This window comes from Erpetoichthys calabaricus, chromosome 12, assembly GCF_900747795.2.
Source record: "Erpetoichthys calabaricus chromosome 12, fErpCal1.3, whole genome shotgun sequence".
NCBI classification, from domain to species: Eukaryota; Metazoa; Chordata; class Cladistia; order Polypteriformes; family Polypteridae; genus Erpetoichthys; species Erpetoichthys calabaricus.
Window position 1 is genome coordinate 27,126,052 of NC_041405.2, and position 24,164 is coordinate 27,150,215.

A 24,164-nucleotide genomic window follows, 5' to 3' on the forward strand; every position below is an offset into this window, starting at 1 on the left:
TCCATTAAACATAAGATGGTGGTGTTATTTGACTGTTACTCAACAATGCATGGGTCCTGCAAAAGACTGAAACCTTGTCCAGGGTTGTTCCCTGCACTGCAATAGCTGAAATAAAACCTCCGACCCCTGTAACTCTGAATTGGATGACTCAAACCTGAGAATGCATGCATTCATGATTTTATAACTGCAAAATCACATTAAAATGATCATTAACACTTGATTATCAGATATCCTCAAAGGTACTGTATCAACCCCTCAATGTGGTTAAGAGGCTGCTGTGCTCAAAGAATCTAAAGAGCTATGCCATTGAAAGCCAAAGCACCAGTTAGGGACACTCAAGCCTGACAGGTCTGCAATGAGAGGTGCTACAAAGAGTGGCGTTCTGGTCCTTTATGTTGGAGGTTAAATTTGCCACTAACAACCTCAACTTGTACAATAATGTTTTTGCAAATACCAGACAACAGCTTCAGAATTGGATCAATCAAAATTAAAGTCAGGCCAGCATATTACTGGGACAAGAAAGGTCAGGTCAGGTTGGGGAGCATGCACTGGTACGGTGCGTTGGTTGCTGCACCCACCACACGACAAAACAGCTTGGGATTCTGGTTGGCAAACCCCCAGGCAGACACCCACTGGAAATGATCATCTATCTGCCACAGCCAGGTTTTACGTGGGCATTCCCTTGGCCTGGTCCAGCCACTTGGGTCCTCAACAATGAGGATTCTGCAAGCCGGATCACCCTCGGGGAATTGTGCCACTTGGCCATAGTGCCATAACTAAACGCTCCCTCACAATGTAGGTAAAAAGGTCCCTCATTCAGGACTCCATGAGCAACCGCTCATTCAACACAAAGTCAAACCTACGGTACCCAAGGATTCTCCAGAGAGTCACAGTACCTAAAGCGTCCTGTCTTTGTCTTAGGTCACTGGATAGCATCCATGTCTTGCAGCCATCTAGTAAGACAGGAAGCACCAGGACTCTAAAAACTTGGACCTTTGTCCTATTGCATAGATATCGGGAGTGCCACACACCCCTTTCCAGTGACATCATGGCCCTCTCATGCTCTCCCAGTCCATCTACCGACTTCACAGGAAGAGTCACCAAAGACATGAATGTCACTGCCGAGGTAAGTAAACTTCTCGATGAGGTCGGCACTCTCTCCTCAGACAGACACACAGATGATGGCTGTGCCTCAGAGGTCATTAAAGGCCTGGACCAAGAAAAACAGGAAATAATTTAACTTAACAAAATGTAATGGGCAGAAAGACTAAGGGCACTGAGAATGTTGAATGAGTAACTTGAGCAATGTAAGGTATGCGTTGAAATAATTCAGGAGGTTAGGTGGTACAGTAGTGACGTAATTGTGTTCTACATCAGATAGAAGCAAGGAAGAGGTGGAAAAGGTTTTACTATGAATGGTATGCTACAACAAGCCATCATAAATCTTGAGGCACTGAGTGACAGAATACAAGTCCTCAGAAGTAGAGCAAAGTTCTTTGATTTATGTATATGCACCAACTGGAGATACAGAAGAAGAAGAAGAAGAAAAGAAGGGTGTGGTTTATGGGCAACTGTAATAAGAATATGAGAGTATTGTAAGACATTATGTAAATGTGAAAAGAATGGTATGCAAAACTAACTGAGAAACAAGTGTGCATAAAAGCTACAGTGATAATGTTGTAGGGCCTATACACTTTGTGATAAGTAAAACACAATAATAAGAAGGCACAAGGCTGTAAAGTAAAAGTAAAAAAAGAGCAACATATTGGTCATCAGATTGGGTTACAGAAAATCAAGCAGACCATTAATGACTGAAGAAACGTATGTTGTAGATTTACTGACTGAATCAGTAGCATGTGTTGGTTGAATTGATGTAGAGGCTCAGAACAGAGACAGTAAATTTTCAGGAATATTTTGACACTTAAACGCTTCAGACAAATGGAATAGGTGACACAATATTTGTACCAAGCAGAAGAAATGTGAAAGAAAAGAGATGAGGAAGCAAAGTGCAATCTACTGAAAAACAGCATAACAACAGTGGCAGAGGAAGCGGTAGAAATGAATAACAGGAGAAGGAGAGAGGGTTGGTTTGATAAGGAATGTGAAGTGTTTGTATGATAAGATGAGATAAAGAAATGAGGGAAGAAAGGGGATACAAGGACCCTGCAAAGAAAAAGAACAAGAGTGATGGAACATTACAGACAAAATAGAATGAAGTGTGCAGGAATCAGATCGGAACATTCAGAAGCAGAAGTAGAAAATAGAAAATATGAAAGATGACAGAAGGTAAGGACATTATGAAAGTCACGATTTCCCAAACACAAAGTTCAGAAAATTCTAAAAATGCCCACCAGAGGGTGAAACTGTCAAAACCCTGCTGGTAACAAGGGCAAAGACACAAGAGCTTTATAAATAAAAAGATTTATTTTCACAAAAAATGCTCAGAACAAAAGTAAGGTACCAGGCAATCCAAGCGAGCAAGTCCTAAAACAGAATCCAAAAAGCAAAGTCAAAAACAGAGCGAATATTTCACAATAAGCACAGAAGTCACAAGTATAACTCACCAATTCCCAAGCACATTTGTAATGAACCGCAAGGGACTATGGATTATCCCCACCTTTATAGCACTGCGAACAGTGGTGATGATGAGCAGGGGGCTCCACCTCTTGGGAAATCACTCACAAAACACAAGGAACATAACATGGGCATAGGGAATAAAGTAGATAGTTAACAAGAGTTAAGGTGTACTGTTCCGTGCCCGAGCATGTTTGTCCGCATGTAACCTCGCAAAGTCTAGCTCGTTTGACTAGTGTGATTGATGCATGCCCGGCCAACCGAACAGTGCCCTGGCCCGCTTGGAAAAGGTGAGCCCGAGCATTGTTCAGTAGGATTTGGGAACAGTGAGATGTGCCTGAGCAAGGAAAACAAACATGACATCAATGACGCAACAAGTCAGATAGTGTAATTCTCATTTCATGCAATACCATTTGAGTTAAAAACAGGTTTTTATTTCCACTTTACACATGAATGTGAATTGTAGTTGATAAGAAAAGCTGCAAATTCCTCCCTTAACATCATTTGTCACTGTAAAAATCATCTCGTACGTGCAGTATGATTAACAGCAAAACTCTACGCTGCACACTCAATAAATCTGTAAGATGGTAGAGCGTTATCCTGCCCTACACAACTCCAAAAAATACACAAAATAAGTAAATTCATTTTGACATGCATGCTGCCACTCCATGTTCGGATCTTGTTTTGGCTGTACATGAAGTCGCATGGTCATGACGAAAGCATGTCTGGGACCAGAACATTAAGTGAAGTGTGAGTGCAGGCCAATGGGGGAGTAGGGAGGGGGTACAATCATGCTTGGGCACGGTACGGTAATATAGATAAAAGATAAATATATATAGACATAGATAAAAGGATAAAAAAATGAATAAAAAATACATTAAACAATAATTTGAACACCAACCAGGGGGCTGAAATATAACAGACGAGAGGTGAAGGATTTTACTGAAAAGTCAAATAGGGAAAGAAAGACTCACAGCCCAAAGTGGGATTTTATAAGGAAAAAGAAGGGAGGGTCTGACTGTAGACCTGGATGAAGTTCTGAGAAGATCACAAAAACACTTTGAGGATGTTTTGGTTCAGGTGGAGACGGAAGAGCAGTATCTTAAAGGAAATGATAATGCATTAGATGAGACTGGAATGAGAGAGGAGAAATGAAAACTGAAAGCAATGATAACATGAGAAAAGACAAGGTAAACTATTAGAGAACTGGTTAAAAAGAATTTCTTTGGGTTTTCGAGAGGCTTATGATGCAGTGAATAGAGGAAGAGTGTGCAAAACTTTGCAAAAATTAGGTGTCCCAGCAAAACCGACATGACAAAGCAAAAGTTATGTTAAAGAATACTAAAAGTGTGGCTTAGGTAGACAGGTCAAATACAAAGTAATGACTGCAGTGAAGGGAGGATTTGATCTCAACAAAAAATTTTAATTTGAATACAGGAGAAATCATGGGATAATTAATAATAAATAACCCCATGGGAACAATTTTCAATAGAAAGTACCAGTTCTTGAGTTTATTAGTAGAAAGTACCAGTTCAAAGATTGCTAAGAGCTGAAGGGACCTAGAAGAACAAGTATAAATTTAGGAGTAAGGAATGTGGGATTGAACGTGCACTCTAGAAGCATTGTTATGTTTAGGAGGAGAAGGACTTGAAAAGAGGACGGTATTAGGAGGACAGGAATTTGATAGATTGGTCACAGATGAAAACTGAATAACTGAAGCATGGATAACAGCGGGAAACTAATGTTATTTGCACTAACACCATATTTGTAAATCTAAGCCAATAAACAGAACAACAAAATGTAGAATTTATAAAACAGTAATGAGACCTATTGTGATTTATGGGTCTTAGGCTTGAACTCTAACAGCCAGAGAGGAATATCTTTAAGGAGGACCTTGAAAAGGATCAATGAACCTGTGAAAATCCAGTATATGGGATGTGGAGGACAACAACGAATAAAGAACTGGAGCAGGTGTACCCAGGGATATCAGTAGAAAAAAAAATAAATGAGCAGGACAAAGAAAGGATGTCAGAAGAAAGAACAGACCAGGAAAAAGGCGGTGTAGACTGGAGGAAGGTCAAGAAAAAGATAAGACAATTGTGTCGAAAATTCCGTAACTATAACATTTGTCAGATCCCAGATTTAGAACTGAATGTTCTTGAAATTTATATAAACATCTCAAATATAACCATTTTAAACTAAAGCTTTTAAAGAAAAAACAATGCTTGTAATTCAAAACTCAAAAGAAAAAAAGTCTCCAGTCAGGATACTAAAACAGCCATAACCTCCATGGTAACTAACATTCTAACCCCCTCAGGTGGAAAAAGTTCCCCAATAATTGTGCTTTAAGTTTAAGATCAGTTCTTGATGCTGTCAGTCACAGAACTGTACAGCACTGGTGTGAAAATGTATTCGGATAGTCAGACTCTCGTCTACGTAATTTTGTGAATTTCCCATTGGGATTAATAAAGTATCTATCTATCTATCTATCTATCTATCTATCTATCTATCTATCTATCTATCTATCTATCTATCTATCTATCTATCTATCTATCTATCTATCTATCTATCTATCTATCTATCTATCTATCTATCTATCTATCTATCTATCTATCTATCTACGTACAACACATAAGCATTATGACATTACCCCCTCATTTCCTGAGGCAGCCAAATCTTGTGTCTGGCAAGGATCAAACCCAGGGCAAATTTGTTTTTCTCATTATATGTCACCATTAGAAGAAATATTTTGTACGCATAACATTAACTCTCATTTGCAAGCTGATCACACTCAGCTCTATTTCTCCATAATCTCAACACTGATACTTCTTCAATTATGTCATTAATTAATCGCTTTAGAGTGGTGAAAGAGTGGATCAGTGAATCTCATGTGCCCTTATATTCATAAGAAACACATGTTATTTTTCTAGGCAGTAATTATGTAAATAGCAAGGCAGTACTTACAACTTTAAATTCAAAGATGGTTTAAACTCAAAAAATATAGGTGACATTAATTGAACTTGTAGCTGTCACACTATCTAGATTTGCTTTCTCTTGTTGAGAAGTATTATAGAACTAAGGCAGAGTAATATGCAAAAAACAGACATCAATACATTGAAATAAAAAAGATATTACTATTGTTATTCTTTATCATAAGGCTGATGCTCACTTACAGATATACAGGTACTTTAAAACAAACAAGCATCCCTCACAACTACAAGTAGAAAGTCCAGTCATTAAACTTCACATCTCAAATGGTTTCCAGTTAAGTTTAGAGGAAAATGTTAAATTCTCTTTCAGTCATTCAGGTTTGAAAATGTCTTAGTTTCCTTTAACATTACAAAATATATTCATTTTGATTACTCAAAGAGTAGAAAATAATTGCAAGATGGAGGCACTCTTAAAATGTACAGAATACATAAAATCCGGGTTGAAGACAGAGCCTGGTTCAGACACTGCTCCCAGCTAATGGACAGATTATGAAAAAATGTACCGGCCATTATTAGAGCAGCTGTATTGGTCTTAGGATTGAAGTTAAGCCTAATGACACATCTTTTAAACAGTTGGTGCTTTGCATATTGATTTTTTTTATTATAGTTTAAATCTTTGAGATGGGCGGCACGATGGCGCAGTGGTAGTGCTGCTGCCTCGCAGTTAGGAGACCCGGGTTCGCTTCCCGGGTCCTCCCTACGTGGAGTTTGCATGTTCTCCCCGTGTCTGTGTGGGTTTCCTCCCACAGTCCAAAGACATGCAGGTTAGGTGGATTGGTGATTCAAAATTGGCCCTAGTGTGTGCTTGGTGTGTGGGTGCGTTTGTGTGTGTCCTGCATTGGGTTGGCACCCTGCCCAGGACTGGCTCCTGCCTTGTGCCCCGTGTTGGCTAGGATTGGCTCCAGCAGACCCCCGTGACTCTGTGTTTGGATTCAGCAGGTTGGAAAATGGATGGATGGATATTTGAGATCAAATGTTGCATTTTCTTTCACAGATGAAGTTTGTGTAGACCGGAAGTATCTTAATCAGTTATCCATTGTGAACTGAACATGGTTAAAGTATACAATCAGTTCATACAATCAATTTATTAATATTTACGTTCATTAAGAGCCTATTAAAATAGGTTGCATTTTCCTGGAGGTTTGATTCCCATAAGGAAAAGCAAAGGTGCAGACACCTGATGAGGCCCAATTAGGGTGAAACACGGGTTGTGTACTCTTTGTATGATTTGGCAGGTACGATATATCATGTCTATGATATGCTTGTCACAACTGAGAGGGTGTGGTGAATGTCAGCTGAAAGGCTGACCAATCATAAGTGTTTCCTGGTAGGTAAACACCCAAATATCAGATTGTGATCAGACCTATGCATGTAATACATCGATCTACACCCTGTCACGTAAGCAAACCAATAACAGTAGAGCAATGTCTGAGGCTTTGTCTCAGGGAAGGTGCCTACACCTGATGAGCCCCAATATATATATATATATATAAGATCAGCCTCAGCACAGACAGGCAGACACCGATGGTTCAAACCCAAAACACGTTTATTTACATTATGTACAAAAGTCCAAGTCCCGCGCACAACCCAGTGCCCCTGCACCACACACCCTCAAGTCCGGGCCTCTCCAAAGTCCTGTCTTCACCAACTCCATTCCTCTCCTCCGAGCATCGTCCACTTCCACCCGACTCCAGCTGATGACTGGAGGGAGGCAGCCTCTTTTAAATAAATTTTATTTATATTGCACTTTATATTTTAGCATTATATATACTAGGGGGCTTTGCCCCCTGCTCAATTCGCTCGCCAACCCCCGTGTTTGGTTTTCCGGATACACACTTTTAAGATTTTTTTTTTCTTTGAATTGTTGCTATTTCATTAGTTTCACTTTTATTTCAGAACTTCTTTAAAAACAATATTTGGAATCTTTTAAATGAGGTCAGTGAGACATGTGTTTAGTGACTTTGTACCATAATTTAGGATAGGTTTCTCTGTTTGGAACTTCAGCACAGACAAAATGATCAACATCATCAGCAGTTAATAATTTTTTTTGCAATAAATGCATGTGAGGTAAACCCCGTTTTTGAAATTCTCTGACTTAAACTTCAAAGCCTTACAATATTTACATACTTCTGAAGTCCATATACAGTAATCCCTCCTCCATCGCGGGGGTTGCGTTCCAGAGCCACCCGCGAAATAAGAAAATCCGCGAAGTAGAAACCATATGTTTATATGGTTATTTTTATATTGTCATGCTTGGGTCACAGATTTGCGCAGAATCACAGGATGTTGTAGAGAGACAGGAACGTTATTCAAACACTGCAAACAAACATTTGTCTCCTTTTCAAAAGTTTAAACTGTGCTCCATGACAAGACAGAGATGACAGTTCTGTCTCACAATTAAAAGAATGCAAACATATCTTCCTCTTCAAAGGAGTGCGCGTCAGGAGCAGAGTCTGTCAGAAAGACAGAGGAAAGCAAACAAATCAATAGGGCTGTTTGCTTTTAAGTATGCGAAGCACCGCCGGTACAAAGCTGTTGAAGGCGGCAGCTCACACCCCCTCCGTCAGGAGCAGGGAGAGAGAGAGAGAGACAGAGAGACAGAGAGACAGAGAAAAACAAACAGTCAAAAATCAATACGTGCCCTTCGAGCTTTTAAGTATGCGAAGCACCGTTCAGCATGTCGTTTCAGGAAGCAGCTGCATAAAAGATAGCAACGTGAAGATAATCTTTCAGCATTTTTAGACGAGCGTCCGTATCGTCTAGGTGTGCGAACAGCCCCCCTGCTCAATCCCCCTACGTCAGGATCAGAGAAAGTCAGCGCAAGAGAGACAGAAAAGTAAGCCGGGTAGCTTCTCAGCCATCTGCCAATAGCGTCCCTTGTATGAAATCAACTGGGCAAACCAACTGAGGAAGCATGTACCAGAAATTAAAAGACCCATTGTCCGCAGAAATCTGCGAACCAGCAAAAAATCTGCGATATATATTTAAATATGCTTACATATAAAATCCGCGATGGAGTGAAGCCGCGAAAGGCGAAGCGCGATATAGCGAGGGATTACTGTATTCGATCTCTATTCGCCTTTTCGTTATTTCTCAGAGTAATAATTTCTCTTTTTTTGCGCTAATACGATGTTTACTCTCTTTTTTTGACACTCATTTTTTTCTGCTTTCATATTCTGTATCTTCCTCTGCATGTGATTCGCACCTACGTTTTTTTTGAGTCTTTTGAATTCCAGTTTTCATTATCTCTAACCTGCTCTGCATGTGTTTGGCCCTTTTGTTTTTTAACCTCTTTATGAAGCTTTACTTTGTTTTTTACTCTGTTTTTTATTTCTGACCTCGCTTTGTCCTGCTTTTTTTTCAGTGACACCTGGTCCGTTGTGATTATTTTCCCTTTTTCGCGTAATAATTTCCATTTGTTTGCACTACTGCGATCTTTACTTTCTTTTTTTTATACTTTCTAATTTTCCTACTTTCATATTCTTTAACTTTCTCCACATGTGTATAGCGCCTATGTTTGTGAATGTCTTAATGAAGTTCTACTTTGTCTTTTAATTCTCAGCCCGATTGGATGTGTTTTTTTCAATTCCACTTGTTACGGGCTGATAATTACTTTCCTTATTTTCTGAATTTGCACCTAGATTATTTTTTCTTTTTTGCTCTTTTTTCTCTCCAACGCTTTTGAGTCTCTTTTCTCCGCGCTGCTTTCTTCTTCGCTTAGTTGTCGACGTTTCATTTATAACGTATTGTCCTTATACGCTTTATATGCGCTGAGACCCTAGATCTGTATGTGCTCAAATCTGTCACATGACAGAATGTTTTGCTGCCTGTTGTCTTATTTGAAATTGATTTTAAGTAGGGTGTGTCTTGCAAGAATCTCATGTTGTACATCATTGCGAGACGGTCCTGGGTCAATCTCTTGGCATAAAGTCTCATGTTTAAGGTCCCAGCAAGACGCTCCATGGCCATTTTCTTTTGTCTCGCAGGTTTTTTAAGTGTCTTCCGTGATCGTAACATGTAGATCATGTCTCGACGCCCTAGTGTTTCTCTCCAGGATTTTTTTTATAATATACAGTATATATAACGTGCGCATGGGAGGCAGTTAGATGGAGCAAAAGAAGGTAATTCCACACCAGGACAGGGGGTTTTGGGGTGCAGTAAACCTTTCTATTTAATCCCTGCAGACCAGACACAGGAAAATCTGCATGGTCACGAGGACATCACTTCTGCTTCCGACCCTACTGACCTCACTTTTGCCGACCTGCCTTAAAAGCAAAACAACTTCTCACTTTGAATTCAGTTCTGTTTTGGACTCAGCCTATACACTTCTGTGCTACCAAACGTTAATTTTTGCAGCCTTATGCAAGTATATGGTTGGCTGCCCCAAACCTCTTTTTGGGTCAAGGTCTTTCATTTTAGAATATATATACCTACATACATATATACTATGATGTGGAGACTTTCTGCTGCAGGTTTGAGAGGGTGTGAGGCAGTAAGAAATAAGACCTTGAAATAATGGCTGTGGACTACTGCAGACTGGACTAAGTCTCTTCTTCACAGCAGAAACTGCGACTTGCTCTTTTTGACCACTGTTAAGATGTGCTTGTGCTGTGAGGTGCCCATCACGCAAGCAGTTTCCAGATGCCTTTGGATGTGTAGTACATCATATTCATTAACACTTTGATTTTTATTTTTTAATTTTTTTTAAAAAATTTCTCTAACTAAAATTCCTACTTATATACGTATTGAATTACCATATATACTAGCGTTTAAGTTCTTCTGAGGATAAGTCGGTCATATAATATCGGTCATATAAGTCGAATGCAGAAAACTCATGCTAATGATCCAAGAGATTATGATATGCTAATGAATAATAATAAGAAGAAGAAATTTTATTTATATTGCGCTTTATATTTTAGCAATCTCAAAGTGCTACAGAGTAAAAATAAAATAGTACAACAAGAAAATCTATTTATACTTTAACAAAATATCTTTCTAAAAAGATGAGTTTTTAGATTCTGTTTAAAAACATCAGTCGACTGTGGGGCTCTCAGGTAATTAGGGAGGGCGTTCCACAGTCTCGGCGCCACAGATGAAAAAGCCCTATCACCCATACTGCGAAGCTTGGTTCTAGGGACTTGGAGAGTGTTAATGTGTACAGAGCGGAGGGTGCGTGAGGAGGTATAAGGGGTAAGGAGTTCCTGTAAGTAAAGGGGGGCATGTCCATAAATGCACTGATGGGTGAGGAGAACGACCTTGTACTCTATTTTGAGTGGGACAGGGAGCCAGTGAAGTGTTTTCAGGATTGGGGCGATATGGTCATGCTTTCGCACCCTCATCAGGATTCTGGCAGCGCTATTCTGAATATACTGGAGTCTCTGAATTCTCTTGCCAGGAATCCCGATGAGGAGCGCATTACAGTAATACAGCCTGGAGGAGACAAAGGCATGGACGAGCTTCTCTGCATCTGCCAGGGTGAGAGTTGGGCGGAGTTTAGCAATGTTCTTGAGGTGGTAGAAAGAAGACTTACAGAGGTGTTTGATGTGGGTGTCAAAGGTGAGTTGAGGGTCCATTTTAACACCCAAATTGGTGACAGATGTGGAAAGGGAAATGTTTTGGCCAGCGAAAGTGATATTGGTGATGGTAGAAGAGTGGAGCTGAGAGAGTAACCACGGAGCGCAATGCCTTTTTTTTTCCTATGTATCGTGCCTACGTGACCAGACAGTAATACCTAAACTATTCCGAAGTGACGTTTGCACTGTTTTGTGTTTTTTGTATCTCACACCCTCATACACCTTTATCATAAGAGCATCCCTTATTCTGAACAGGTGTATAAGTCAGGGGCATGATTTTATGATCGATTTTTTGGGTTTCAAGACCCGAGTATACACGGTAAACTATAATGGATGTGTATCATGGTAGTCTGCAGGCTCACAGCCAAAGGAAATTCTGGTCCAGTCACTACTTGTGTGGTATTTGCATGCTCTTCCTTTGTTAGTGTAGGTTCTCTTCTGTATACATCAGTTTTCCTTATACATCCTAAAGAGAAGTATTTTATGTCAAAATAAAAATTGTCTTTCCCTTGCTCTATGCTAACATTTTATGTGACATTATGTAGTTGAATGCAGTCAGGATTCCCTCGTGCCCACCTGATCTCTTTCTTTTCCGATCTCCTCAAGCTGCATCTGATAGGAGCCATTCCTCTTCTTCTCAATCTCTAGGTCTGTTTTCAGCATATGCAGTTCCAGGTCTAATTTCTCACGATCCTGAAGCAGCTGTTAGGAAAATGACACAGCATTACGTATTTGAGGATACAAACTCATGCCACAGGCCAAAGCCCAAACACAAAAAAGTAAATCATCTTCTTGCAGAAATTCCAACAATAAATGAAGATCAGATTAACTGGATTTTGTTATACAGGCAAACAGAAGTCAGTAGTTTTAATACAATGGAAAACTGGCCTTTTGCCACAGTTCCTACTTTTAACCCCATCCCAAAAAAACACTCATAAACTGTACTGACAAGTATTTCTAAACAGATATAAAAAATCCCTTATTAAAGTGCAGGCTGTGAGCAGTGGTGCTTTTTTCAACTTTAGGCCACTTCTGTAATTAATCCTTTGGGAGACAAGATTCTGATTTTAGTTTCTTAGCAACTGCCTGCAAATGAAAGACACATGTTTTTATTTTTATCTTACCCCAATAAAAAGCAAGCATCAAAAATGATGTTGCATTTAACAAAATGTTGTCTAGTGCCTTAAATGGAACAGAATGACAGAGACACCAAACTGGCTTCTCCAAATACATCATTTCAGTACAACTGACAGCATCAGGAACTGAACTATATAAACACACCCAATTATAGTCAATGTTCTCAAATATGCGCTCTCATAAACTTATAATGATTGGATTTTAACTACATATTAAACAGTGCTTTATCTCCATCTGTAACTAAGATGTTTAAAACTGCCTTGATATTTTTACATTTTATCAAGCATCAGGATTTGTACAGTCAAAGGACATTATTTGGGATAACATTCCTGCTTCCCGGGTCCTCCATGTGTGGAGTTTGCATGTTCTCCTCGTATCTGTGTGGGTTTCCTCCGGGTGCTCCGCTTTCCTCCCACAGTCCAAAGACATGGTTAGGTGTATTGGCGATCCTAAATTGTGCTTGGTGTGTGTGCGTGTGTGCGTGTGTGTGTGTGTGTGTGTGCCCTGTGGTGGGCTGGCACCCTACCTGGGGTTTGTTTCCTGCCTTGCACCCTGTGTTGGCTGGGATTGGTTCCAGCAGACCCCCGTGAACCCTGTAGTTAGGATATAGCGGGTTAGATAATGAATGGATTCCTTTTTGTCATCAGCGTATCATGGTTACTCACAAATTGATTACTGTTATTTACACCCAGGCTCTTCTGGGGAAAAAAAATGACTCTTTTGATGAAGTCATATTCACTATACTGTGGAAATTTGGATATGAACCCAGAATATGTGCATTTTCAGGCATGTGTGCAACAAGAGGCTTCATACAAGCAGGTGCCTTGTAAAGCAAAATGAGAAAAATGCAATTGGTGATTACCGCTCATTTGTCCTGTGAAAAGAGGAGGAAGACATCAAAGGAATATGAGGTCACTTCCAGTGCATAGCTTAAAGCTCCACCCCTTCTACATCATTGGCCACAAACCAAAAGAGAGGTTGGCATTCATTGTCAAAGCAGCGACAGATGGACCTCATGCCCCAGAAGCGACTCACGATTAGCTACACAGCATCCACAATGGTCCTGACTCCTGCTTCACTCTCTTTCTGTTTAGTTTATAAATAGGGCCGATCCATCCTGGACCCCAAAATTTTCTCTTGTGTTGCAATTGCTTTTTACAATATGAATTAATCTGTTACTATGTAGCCAACAGACTTCTCAATTGCATAAACAAAGTTTGCATAAACTGAAGAAAATACAAAATCACTGTATAACATGTCATGAACGACTAAAGAGTCATAAAAGTCTTTCAAATTAACTTGATTCATTAAATATTATTCAGTAATCATTTCTATTGCAGAGCTGGTAAATAAAAAAAAGAAATCCCCACCCAATGCCATAACAAATAGACCTGCAAAAGAAGAAAACGCATAGACAAATGAATGATTACTAATATATGTATATTATGAGTAATAGTTATTGCACTACAACATACTGTGAAATGCGTACACTGCCACACCACTAACAATAATCAAATCAATTTACAGCTCAACGGTATTACGCAATCTTATATATAAACGTCTACGCGTGGAAGTGAGTGTGTCTGTTTGTCCGGCCTGGAAGTGTGAGGATACAGCAAGAAGCTCAAAGAAAGCGACTCTGTTGCCAAAGTGAAACTGTCCCCGCTAATACACAAGCGAGGTGAACACATCGGCAAAATGAAACCTCTGAGGAGAGGGAATCTCACTTAGCCGCTGATAGACAATGGAGGAGAACACATTGACAAAAAGAAAACTCAGAGGAGAGAGAAACTTGCTTAGCTGCTGATAGACAACAGAGGCGAGCACAACGGCAAAATGAAACCAACGAGAAGCTGCTAATACACAAACGATGTTATTGGTTGATTGAAGTGCCAGAATCCATGGTTTCTAGATGCCCAGGCTTTTTACAGCACAATCTTACACAGCTAGTGTTGAAATAATGGTGTACTGATGTTTACACAGTTCACTACTTTTACTGAGTTTCTAAATAAAGGTATGCTCATGTTTTTAAGTGTCACAGATAAACTGGAACTATAGATCGGTAATTCTCGCTTTAACCGTGTTACAATGAGAGGATTATGTCTGTGGGAGTCTGTGTAACTGTGCCAGGCCCTCAAATTCCTAGCCATGTTGCGTCCTTGTCATCATTCAATTCTTCTTCCTTAATCACTTGCTTCATTTCTGCCAGTGATCACCTATCAGATAAAAGGTGCAGATTCTGGCAGACTCTCCTTGGAATGGCAAGCTGACGTAGCTGCAATATCTGTGATCAAAGTCATGTACTATAGTTAGCTTTGTCCTCAGGATAAAGGGAATACGTGTGTAAACACTGAGTTAATAAGTAGTCACGCACAAGGCAACAGCAGAAATTGTGTTTTATTAGTTAAAAGGCAATAAGCATTTCTGAGATTTCATTATACTTTTCAACACCTGCAGGAGGAAGACACAAGGAAAGAGTGGCCTCCGACACATTTAAATAAGAAAAATGTATTAATTTGATTCTATTGCTATTCATTTAGGGAAGTTAGGTTTTACCTATGAAGTCTTTATACTCAAACTGTACCATCTTTTCAAGTCGTCACTATTAACATTTTAAAAGAAACTGTTCCAAATGTGATCATCAAAGGCTTTTCCTCTCCTATGTCTAAACTTTCATATGATTGGAGCACAGCCACTTATGGAAACACTAGATGAGTCTCCTTGCGCTGAAAAATCTTTAAAAAATAATGTACATCTTGGTGAGGAATATTAAGAAGAATTAAATATATTGTTGCCAAAACAGTTATACTGTAGAATACAAAGATTAGAATATGACATCTATGTTGTGATGGATGGTACACATGGATACAGTAAGTGTCCTGGCTGGGATGGGGCATGGTATCTTGACTGGATGGGAGGCCAGCCCTACAATGGCAGAAGAAACAGGGCAGAGATCATCCTGCCTTAGCCAGGGCAATAGGTATACTGGCATTCCAGCAGGTTTGAACCAAGGAAAAATACATGACCAAGAGGCTAGAGTAGTGGAAGAACAGGGAGAGGCAACCTGGCAGGATTTCATGATTCCCCAACAAGCTAGGTGGTAGCCTTCCTGGGCAACGATACCTACAGACACAAGGCAAGGTACGCTGGGAACAGTAGTCCCATAATACAGCCTTGTCTTGTTCTGGGTTTGCTGCAGGGATTCATCATCCCTACATTTTGGAACTTCTGATTGACCCAGAAGTACTTCCATCGGGCAATTCCCTAGCATCAGATGTACTCCCGGTTCCAAGGTAAAAGAGACCACTAGAACTTCATCTGGGGAGTGAGAGTTGGAAGAGGAGAAGGACAAAGCTTGCCTGGAGGAGTGGAAGGAGAGAGAGAAAAAGAAGGAGAGGAGTTGTGTGGTTTGTGTTGCTTTGAAGCCTTTGTATAAGGTACTTGCTGTGAATAAACCTTTAATTTACACTAGAAAAGCTGTCTGTGAAGTTATGTCTGAGGTTTTGGGTGTTGCACCGCCCCCTGGTGGTCACAACATATATTAGCATTTTCTTCTCTGTTACCCTTTGACAAAATATATTTTCAATCAGTCCATGGCTAAGCATCATACTCTATGACAATGTGAACCTCACTATTGATCACTTCCACAGCTGGAGCTGCTCTGTAACTTGGACACTGGCCTGCACTTTTACACTTCCAGAGAGGGCCTGAGAACCAAGGTAGCTTTGGTTTCTTTGATTATTTATAATATACAAAAATTGTGGGCACACACGTGTTTATTTTTCTTCAGAATTCACAAAATGATGGGGGTTTTGTGTTTTTCTTCTCCTTCTTCCTTGCTACTACAATCTATGTACCATTACTCATGGTTTTGTCTTTGTGCAGTAATACATAACTTTGTGATTGGTGTTCTGTTTAGCGCTCTGGAACATTTAATAATGTGATGTGAACTACAATATACAAGTAGAGATTATTGACATCCATATAGTTTCACAGAGCCGTATGTGATTCTCAAATGAGAATACATGCCTGGGGACAACTATTAAAGTGTGTAGTGAATGGTGGAGAAATCTTGCTCTGCAATGGCTGCACCCTCAGTGCTTTCTCCTAAAACACCTGCCCCCTTATTTCTCCAATCCATGCATTTAAACTACCGCCAGGGTTTCAAGGAGAGAGCAAAAGATACTGAACAAAAGACTTAACGCCGGGTGAAAATAAAAAGCTAAAATTGTTGTTATCCATTCAGGAGCTGAGTAGCACAAAGTAACTGAAACTTACTAATTAATTTGCACGTTGTAATGAGCGATGTGACAGTGGAGACAGACAGGCAGACAAACACACAGACCACCTCAGCTACTGGGTTTCACACGTTTGAGAAGCCTCTGTCTGCTACAATATCTTTCTGTTGTTTGACTGTTGTATCACTATATGACATAACAACAGCAAATAGAGTTCAGATGAACATTGTGGTCCACGGATGCATTTTGTAATGGCATGTTTGTATTTCCAATTAGACAGTAATGTTCAATTTCTTTAGACATGCAGTTAGAAGGTGGATGTTGTGCAGCCTTATCTGTGCTCTACTGGTGCTTGTTATTTCCTGTAGGGGGCGATAGCTCCCCAATTAGAATAAGTTCTTTTGTAATTGCGGCGTTTTAAGTAACCCGAAACTAAGCAGATATAATATTAAAAGGCGACATCTCTTCCATAGTGATATGGCGGTAAGAAATCACATAAGAGAAAATAACTTTGCTTTCTTTAATGACGATTTACGCGGCATTACAGACGGAGGAAGCCAAATGACAATACTTCATCAAGGTGGGATCTCGATGTATACAGTCTGCCATTTTCCGTCACTGCGCTGGAAGGATTCTCAGGAATGGATGACGATATCCCCCATCCATCCGTCAGCTTTGAAGACTTGGCTGCTGTCCAAGTCTTTTATACTGTTTTCTCCACATGCAGGCCCTTACTTAGGTTCCAAACAAGGCATGGAGAAGATTCAGTTTCATCTCTAACATACAGAAATAGTACAAAGCCCATTTTCGTAGTTGTACCTTTCTCTCTTCAAATGCTTGCCTAGCAGTTCTAAATTCTGAGAGCGCCTGTGTGCTAACTTTGGCCTGGCCCGTACATGTGAGTGGATTTATAAAATATTTTTTTTTACAGAGCACAGTGACATTAAACTTATTATTCTGATTACACTTGTTGATTCAGGTGTTTTGAGTACTGAAATCTGCATCTCCTGTGGTTCTTCATTATCAGCTTTCTTAACTGCAGTCTTTTTGTCAGAGTGTGATACACAGTTTATATCAAATGTATATTTTGAAATTCATATTTTCATGAATATAGTTGCCAATTCTTTCAAGCTTACATTGACTTCTACACTATTGTCGTAACGCAGAACAACAGAGAGCACACACACCAAATACGACAACATATCGTTTACGTTTACCGTTCGTTCATTGTTCGTTGAATGATAACGTATAATCTGATGCTACAGAAAGGTTTTTCCCTTGCATTGGTTTATGTTTATTTTAAAACAGGTTATGCGTATTTTTAAGATGTGCAATGTACTCTCTGCATACGTGACACACATTTATATGTCTAATAATCGTTTCAGGAGACTTTTCAATTGTAGATGGTTCATTGTAAACAGAAGCCTGCTGTCTGTCACACCAGATTAATGAGAGTATGTCTGTTCTTTGCAGTTCAGAATCACGGTCACCACTTTTAGCTCCGCCTTCACAAGATGTTGGATTATTTAACTCTTTCAAGGCGGGTGACGACTTATAGTGACACACAGCAATGTCTCCACGCAGTGGTCGGCCGCCACACCAAAGTGTTCAGCACTATGATCAGCTGAGGCTGTGTTATACTATGTGTTTTTTTTATTTAAGTTTAATGTCACTGTTCTCTGTGCCCACTGTTATGGATTCATTCATACAGGTACAGAGGGGCACAGTATCAGCAGTTAGAATTGCCGAGCCAAGCACAGGACTATAGAGAGCTACAGACAGCTGGGGAATTGAACAGTCAGCCTAAAGACAGACTAGTATATTTCTGTCTTCTGTCAGCGCAAAAACCTTCCCTTGTTGGGAAAATGAGAACTATATGTAGGCATTGTGCTATTCCTGTATGTTTGAAGGTGGGGTTTGAGTACTTTCCTGTCCTTGTTTGGATCAAGAGAAGGAGCCTGCACATGGAGCAACCAGTATATAAGAATGGACACCTACGGCCAACACTTTGAAGCTGCCAGGCGGAAGAGTATGTCTTCCATCCGAGGCTGGACAGAAGATTCTGTCTTCTGTCCGGTTAAAATCCTTTCAGTGAAAGATGACGGACTGCATAGGTCAAGATTCCCACGGCTTGATATGTCTGTCATAAGCTTCCCGTCTGTAATACCGCGTGAACCCGTCATTAAAGAGCTAGATTATCCTTCTGTTCTCGTGTAAACTTTTAACCGTCATATTGCATGCTGGGGAGGGATAATACCTTTTTATTTAAATTCAGGTTAATTAAAACGCCGCAATTGAAAACAACACATTTCCAGAGAGCTAATGCCTCTTAAGGAAACAGGCTGCTACATCACTTCCGTTTTTGTGATCTCCAGATCCTTCGCATCCAAATCTCAGTTAGATTAAGCCTGAGTCCGATTGAGCCATAAAACGCAAAACATTGTCCACAGAGTATTTTGTTTTGCGCGTACGCTTAGCTCTCTCGTCAGATCCACCTTTAGCTCCGCCAGCCAGTGCCTGCATGAAGATAGCCGAAAAAAATATTGAGCCATCAAAGAGTTAAGAAGTGTGGCACTCAGTGAGACAGCTAATTGTTCCCACCCAGTTGTAAGCGAAATTCACATATGGTTGTCTCCGGCCACATACATTGTAAGCTGGCTTCGGAGAGACTACTATTGATAGGGAGGGCAACCATATTTATACAGTAAACACAAGAATAAAAGGAGTAAAAACAAGGAGAATAGAAGATTGAACTAAAACATAAGATGCTCATAAGTATATTAATCAATTTGAAACATGTGGAAAATATTTGTGCGATATGCATCTCATGATATTTAACTTGGCCCTGCGGTGGGCTGGCGCCCTGCCCGGGGTTTGTTTCCTACCTTGAGCCCTATGTTGGCTGGGATTGGCTCCAGCAGACCCCCATGACCCTGAAGTTAGGATATAGCGGGTTGGATAATGGATGGATGGATGGATGAGTATTTAACTTGTATCTGGTGATCTCTTCTCCTCTCTAATTTAAGGCCATGTCACATTACACTTGCATAATCTTAGTGAGTTGGAGTTACGGTGCAGTGCCACGGCCTGCAGTCCAAGTAGGCTGAATTTTTCCGTCACAATATCAAACAGGCCTGTTTTTGTTTTAAGTTGTCGGGGCGAGCTCTGTGTGTGTATGAGAGCTGACAACCGAACAGTGTTCATCTGGAAGTACAATACATGTAATGCAGCAATGAGACATAAGGAATGCATATGCTTTGAAGCTGACAAACAGAAGAGAGACTCACCTGTCTGATGTCTCATTTTTTAATTAAGATGACATAATGGAAAGAGAAAAAAAATGCTGTTAAGCATCTGAAATCACCATATACTGTAGTACCAGCTCCATCAGGCAGAAATTTATTAGCTGTCAGGATAAGGAGTGTGCACAGAATTCTTTGAAAGTATGAAGCTGAGCTGCAAAGTTGCCACAGAGTCATGCAATTTGACATGCCTTGTAATTTCTATTCATGTAAACTGACATATGACAGTGGCAAGATTAGCGGCAGCAGGTATAGTCATCAAGTTTGACATCCCCTCCAACTAGAAGCCGTATACTATGATATTGGCCTTACTGAATTTCCTAACAGTGACACTGAATAACTCTACTTGGCCAAAGAAGATAATAAGCTTACTGTAAGAGCCATTTGCTAGTTATTTAACTCTTTCAGGGCAGATGTCAACTTTTGTTGAAATTCAGGGGTAGAGGACAGTAATCCGCTTGTAAAAGGCCACAAAACTTGCCGTTACATTTTGGTTTGACTCTCTTTGCTAGAAGGAAGGTTAGCTTTGCTGATGTGACCTCAATTCCTTGCACGTGCATGAGTAGCGAAGAGCAAACAACATCTAAAATGGCATCGACTTCTAGCAGAAGACCAAAGCAAAGGCACAGAGCCAAATACTCTGTGGACAATGTTTTGCGTATTATTGCTGAATCAGACTCCGACTTGCCAGACTCCGATTTTAATGCAAGTGATCTGGAGATCGAGATCGAAAACGCAAGTGAGGTACCAACATCGATTAATCGTGGAGCTGAACACGTTCGTGTATCTGATGCAAAGTTTGCCTGGTTGGACCACCACATTTGATGAAAAGAGGAACAAACCAGATTGTGGCACATTGTGACTGACATCACCGCCGGCACGCTGCGCATTCTTGCTGGCTGTCAAGCCACCTCTGCGTCAGAGATGGCGAACATGTGGTGCCACGGCACGCAGAAACAAACGTTTTATGTTGATTTCTGTGTGAAACCGTTGCTCAGTGTGCTCTTCAGAAAGCTGAGTTTTTTGGAAAAAATATTCAGCCCTCAAAGAGTTAAGTTATATTAAATGTTTTCCTATGCAGGCAGTCCCCGGGTTACATACGAGATAGGGACTATAGGTTTGTACTTAAGTTGAATTTGTATGTAAGTCGGAACAGGTACATTATTTTAATAAATGCTATTGTTGACCGACTGTAACCAAGTGCTCTGCCAATGAATGATGGAGTTTCACCTCTTTCTGACCTTTTTATTATTTCTACTTTATTTTCAATGGTGATGTTTTTTCTCTTCTTTACTATATCACCAGCACTTGCATCAGATTTGTGTTTCAGAGACATTGTTGAAGGGTGAAGACAAAAGATTAAGATGAGCTCTTCTGCACAGCACTGTACACGCTATCACAGCAGGAAGGCACCAGTTGTCAACACGTCTGATGTATAGAATGGTCCAGATCTAATTATGCAATTTTCATTACGCTATAACTTATTCAGTTTATTACATAGAAAATCACCCGAAAAATCCGGACCATTGAGAAGTGTGCGAACTGACGACATGAAGAATCGTCTTCGCGCCGAACTGGAATCGTCCCTGCATCAATCAAAGTCATCCAGACGATCTGGATCTGCATAATTAGATCTGGACCACTCTGTACTGACAAGAGACAACTTCCTGCTATGTGCGTAACAGTACAAGCAGGCTTGCTATTGAGAATGATTGGAGGCAGCGAGGGACGGTTCATCACCAGCCCACCTCACAGTCACCTCCACTACAGTATGCTGCCTGCAGCGTACGCAACACCACTGTCCCCATTCAACATGCAGGCACACTACAATGCTACCCCCCGCCACCCCGTTCACCCTCTAAGGCCTCCGTTCAGCCACAACCGAATCACCGCTTGCAACATTACCAGCCGCCCACCTAAAACGAATGGGGCAGCCGTGTGTGGTGGGTGGGCAGTGAAACCGCTTGCTGCCGGGAGCCATCCGAGGGACACTACAGTGAGCGAGCAGCAAAATCGCCCCCCTCCATCCTTCGTCCAGCCACCGCTTGCAGCATCCCCAGGCCGAAGATGACGGAGCGGCAGTTACTGAGCCGCATGCGTCGCAGCTGCGGCCCTGTTCGTATGTCGTAGGTCGGATGTCCGTAACCTGGGGACTACCTGTATATTAGTGCATAGTCTATGGGAGGTTCTTATAACCCCCACAAGCTGAATTGAATTGGTATATTCTAACTATTTCTTGACCCTCTGACCATAGATTCATCTCAGTTAGTGACCTGCCTTGCTGTAAGTAAGGCCTGGAGGGCACATGGTTTCAAACTGTGCCTTAACGTGCCCAATAGTATGTAACACAACGTGCTCTACTGAATGTGCAGCACCATACGTTTAGAGCATACTGAAGTTGAAGTAAACCATCTTTTAGCATAGAAAACAACTGAAGTTTAACAAGAAAAGGTTAAGTTTAGAGAAGAGACCTTTTTTCCCTTTTTTTACTTTTATTCTACGTGTGTAACAATCTATCTTTATTCTCGTGTGGACTGTTTGTTTTGAATTTTCACTAAATCATTTAAAGCGAACTTTTGGACTGAGAGATTTCTTTCAGCACGCGTTTGACTTGTGCTTGATCCTGCTTTACCTACCAGCAGCTACACTTACAGATAACTGGGATATTTGTCAAGAGTTCCAGACTAGTATTGTTCCTCAGATACTGATTCAATAAACTAGTAAAATAATAGCTAAATAAAAAAAGAGAAAAATTAAAGATAGAGAACAATAGTATTTGAATTAAAAATATTCCAGCGTAGGACAATTCTACCATTGACTGCAATTTCTCAGAAACATAGCAGAGAGCTTACTCTGAGACTAAGGATCTGTGCTGGTATCATGAAGGTTGCTGATTCAAATCCTGTTACTGCCAAAAGGGAACCCACTCTGTTGGGCCTTTGAGCAAGACCCTTAACCTGAAAATTGCTCAAAGTGGCTGACCCTGCAATCTGATCCCCCGCCAAAAGGTCATACGAAAAGATTATTAATCCCCAAGGGGAAATTAAGTATATCAAAATCAAACAAGAAAAAAGTAAGGCAAAGCTAATGGGTAATTACGGTGAATGCCAGGTATACACTAAGCCTGCTTACTACGCCAAAAATGTCTCATGGCAACCTGAAAAAACAAATGTAAGACTGTAAACAATCCTAAATTTCTCAGCCAAGACTCACCCTCAGCTTGGCTGCTCCAATTTCCTAGCAATTATGTGCCAGAAGAAATTTTTCTTTGGCAGCCTCTTTTCATCCTACCAGGTAAATCACAACCCACTGCCACTCTAAAAAGGCTTTACGTTTTTAACAATGAGAAATGGAAAATGATGAACTAAATAAATTTGCTTCTCCCTAGCAATGATTTGCTAGAATGGAAACAAAATAGATTGCCATTGCCAAATGTGAACAATGAAAAAGCTAAAGTCAGTCTTTGCAGAGAGTTTTTAATAGCACTGAGGGTCCCTCTGGTGCAGAGTTTGCCAGCATTTTTTTTCCCCACAGGAAGCGCAAATTTAAACAAGAGGCAATGGACTAAAACTGTAAAAGACATTTTTTTCTTTAAAGATGACTGGGAAACTGACTAAAGAATGTGTCTTGTTTATGGAGGCTGTGACGATGCAGGTTTGCTCCAACGCTCTCATCGTCCTTGCGGGAGCCCTGAACCCGACATCATCGGTAATGTCACCAAGATAAGCTGACAAATGAGGACACTTCTCAAATGAAGCCAGGGGATAGTGCAAAAGTGCTAATGTGCTTTTATTAAAACAAAAACCAGTGTCCAAACAAAAAGTGCAGTGTTCCACAGTTTCAATAAATATTCCATAAAACAGTGCAAAGTGGGGATGAAAACCAATAAATAAATCCTTTAAAACCAGAAGTTAAAATGCAGTCTCATTTTTCACGATCTTAGCACACCTCCATCTCTCTTTCTGCCCGGCTCACCCATAACTCCTGCAGCCGGAGGAGACCCAACAGCCACGAGTTCCTTTTGGCCGACCTCCGTCTTGGCTTCCATTAGGACATCACTACCAGACTGTTCGAGGTCGGCTGTCCTCCCTTCATCCTTCACGCTCACGCAGTCGCTCCTCAGATCCCTTGGGAGGACACCTGCCTTGCTCACCCAACTTCAACAGAACATTCAGTGGGGCAAACTAGCCCCTAGAGTGCTAACAACTAAACGCTCCTTCACGGAGGCCCAGCTCGTGCTGTCTGTCTCATCTTTACAGGTGGTCAGATTGTAGCTGCTAAGACGGCTCTTTCATGTCCTTTAACCTCCTTTTTCTTCTTCTTCTATACATCTATATATCTATCCCCCTT

The 24,164-nt window shown here is 40.7% G+C and overlaps 1 protein-coding gene across 1 annotated transcript in view; it reads right to left on the minus strand.

The window, feature by feature from the left end:
* The window catches only part of LOC114661981 (caspase recruitment domain-containing protein 10-like), a 174,327-nt gene that overhangs the window by 92,891 nt on the left and 57,272 nt on the right, over positions 1-24,164 (minus strand). Inside the window, exon 7 of the mRNA XM_051934920.1 lies at positions 11,714-11,839. Within this exon, the coding sequence (XP_051790880.1) occupies positions 11,714-11,839 (126 nt within the window). The remainder of the gene's footprint in view (positions 1-11,713; positions 11,840-24,164) is intronic.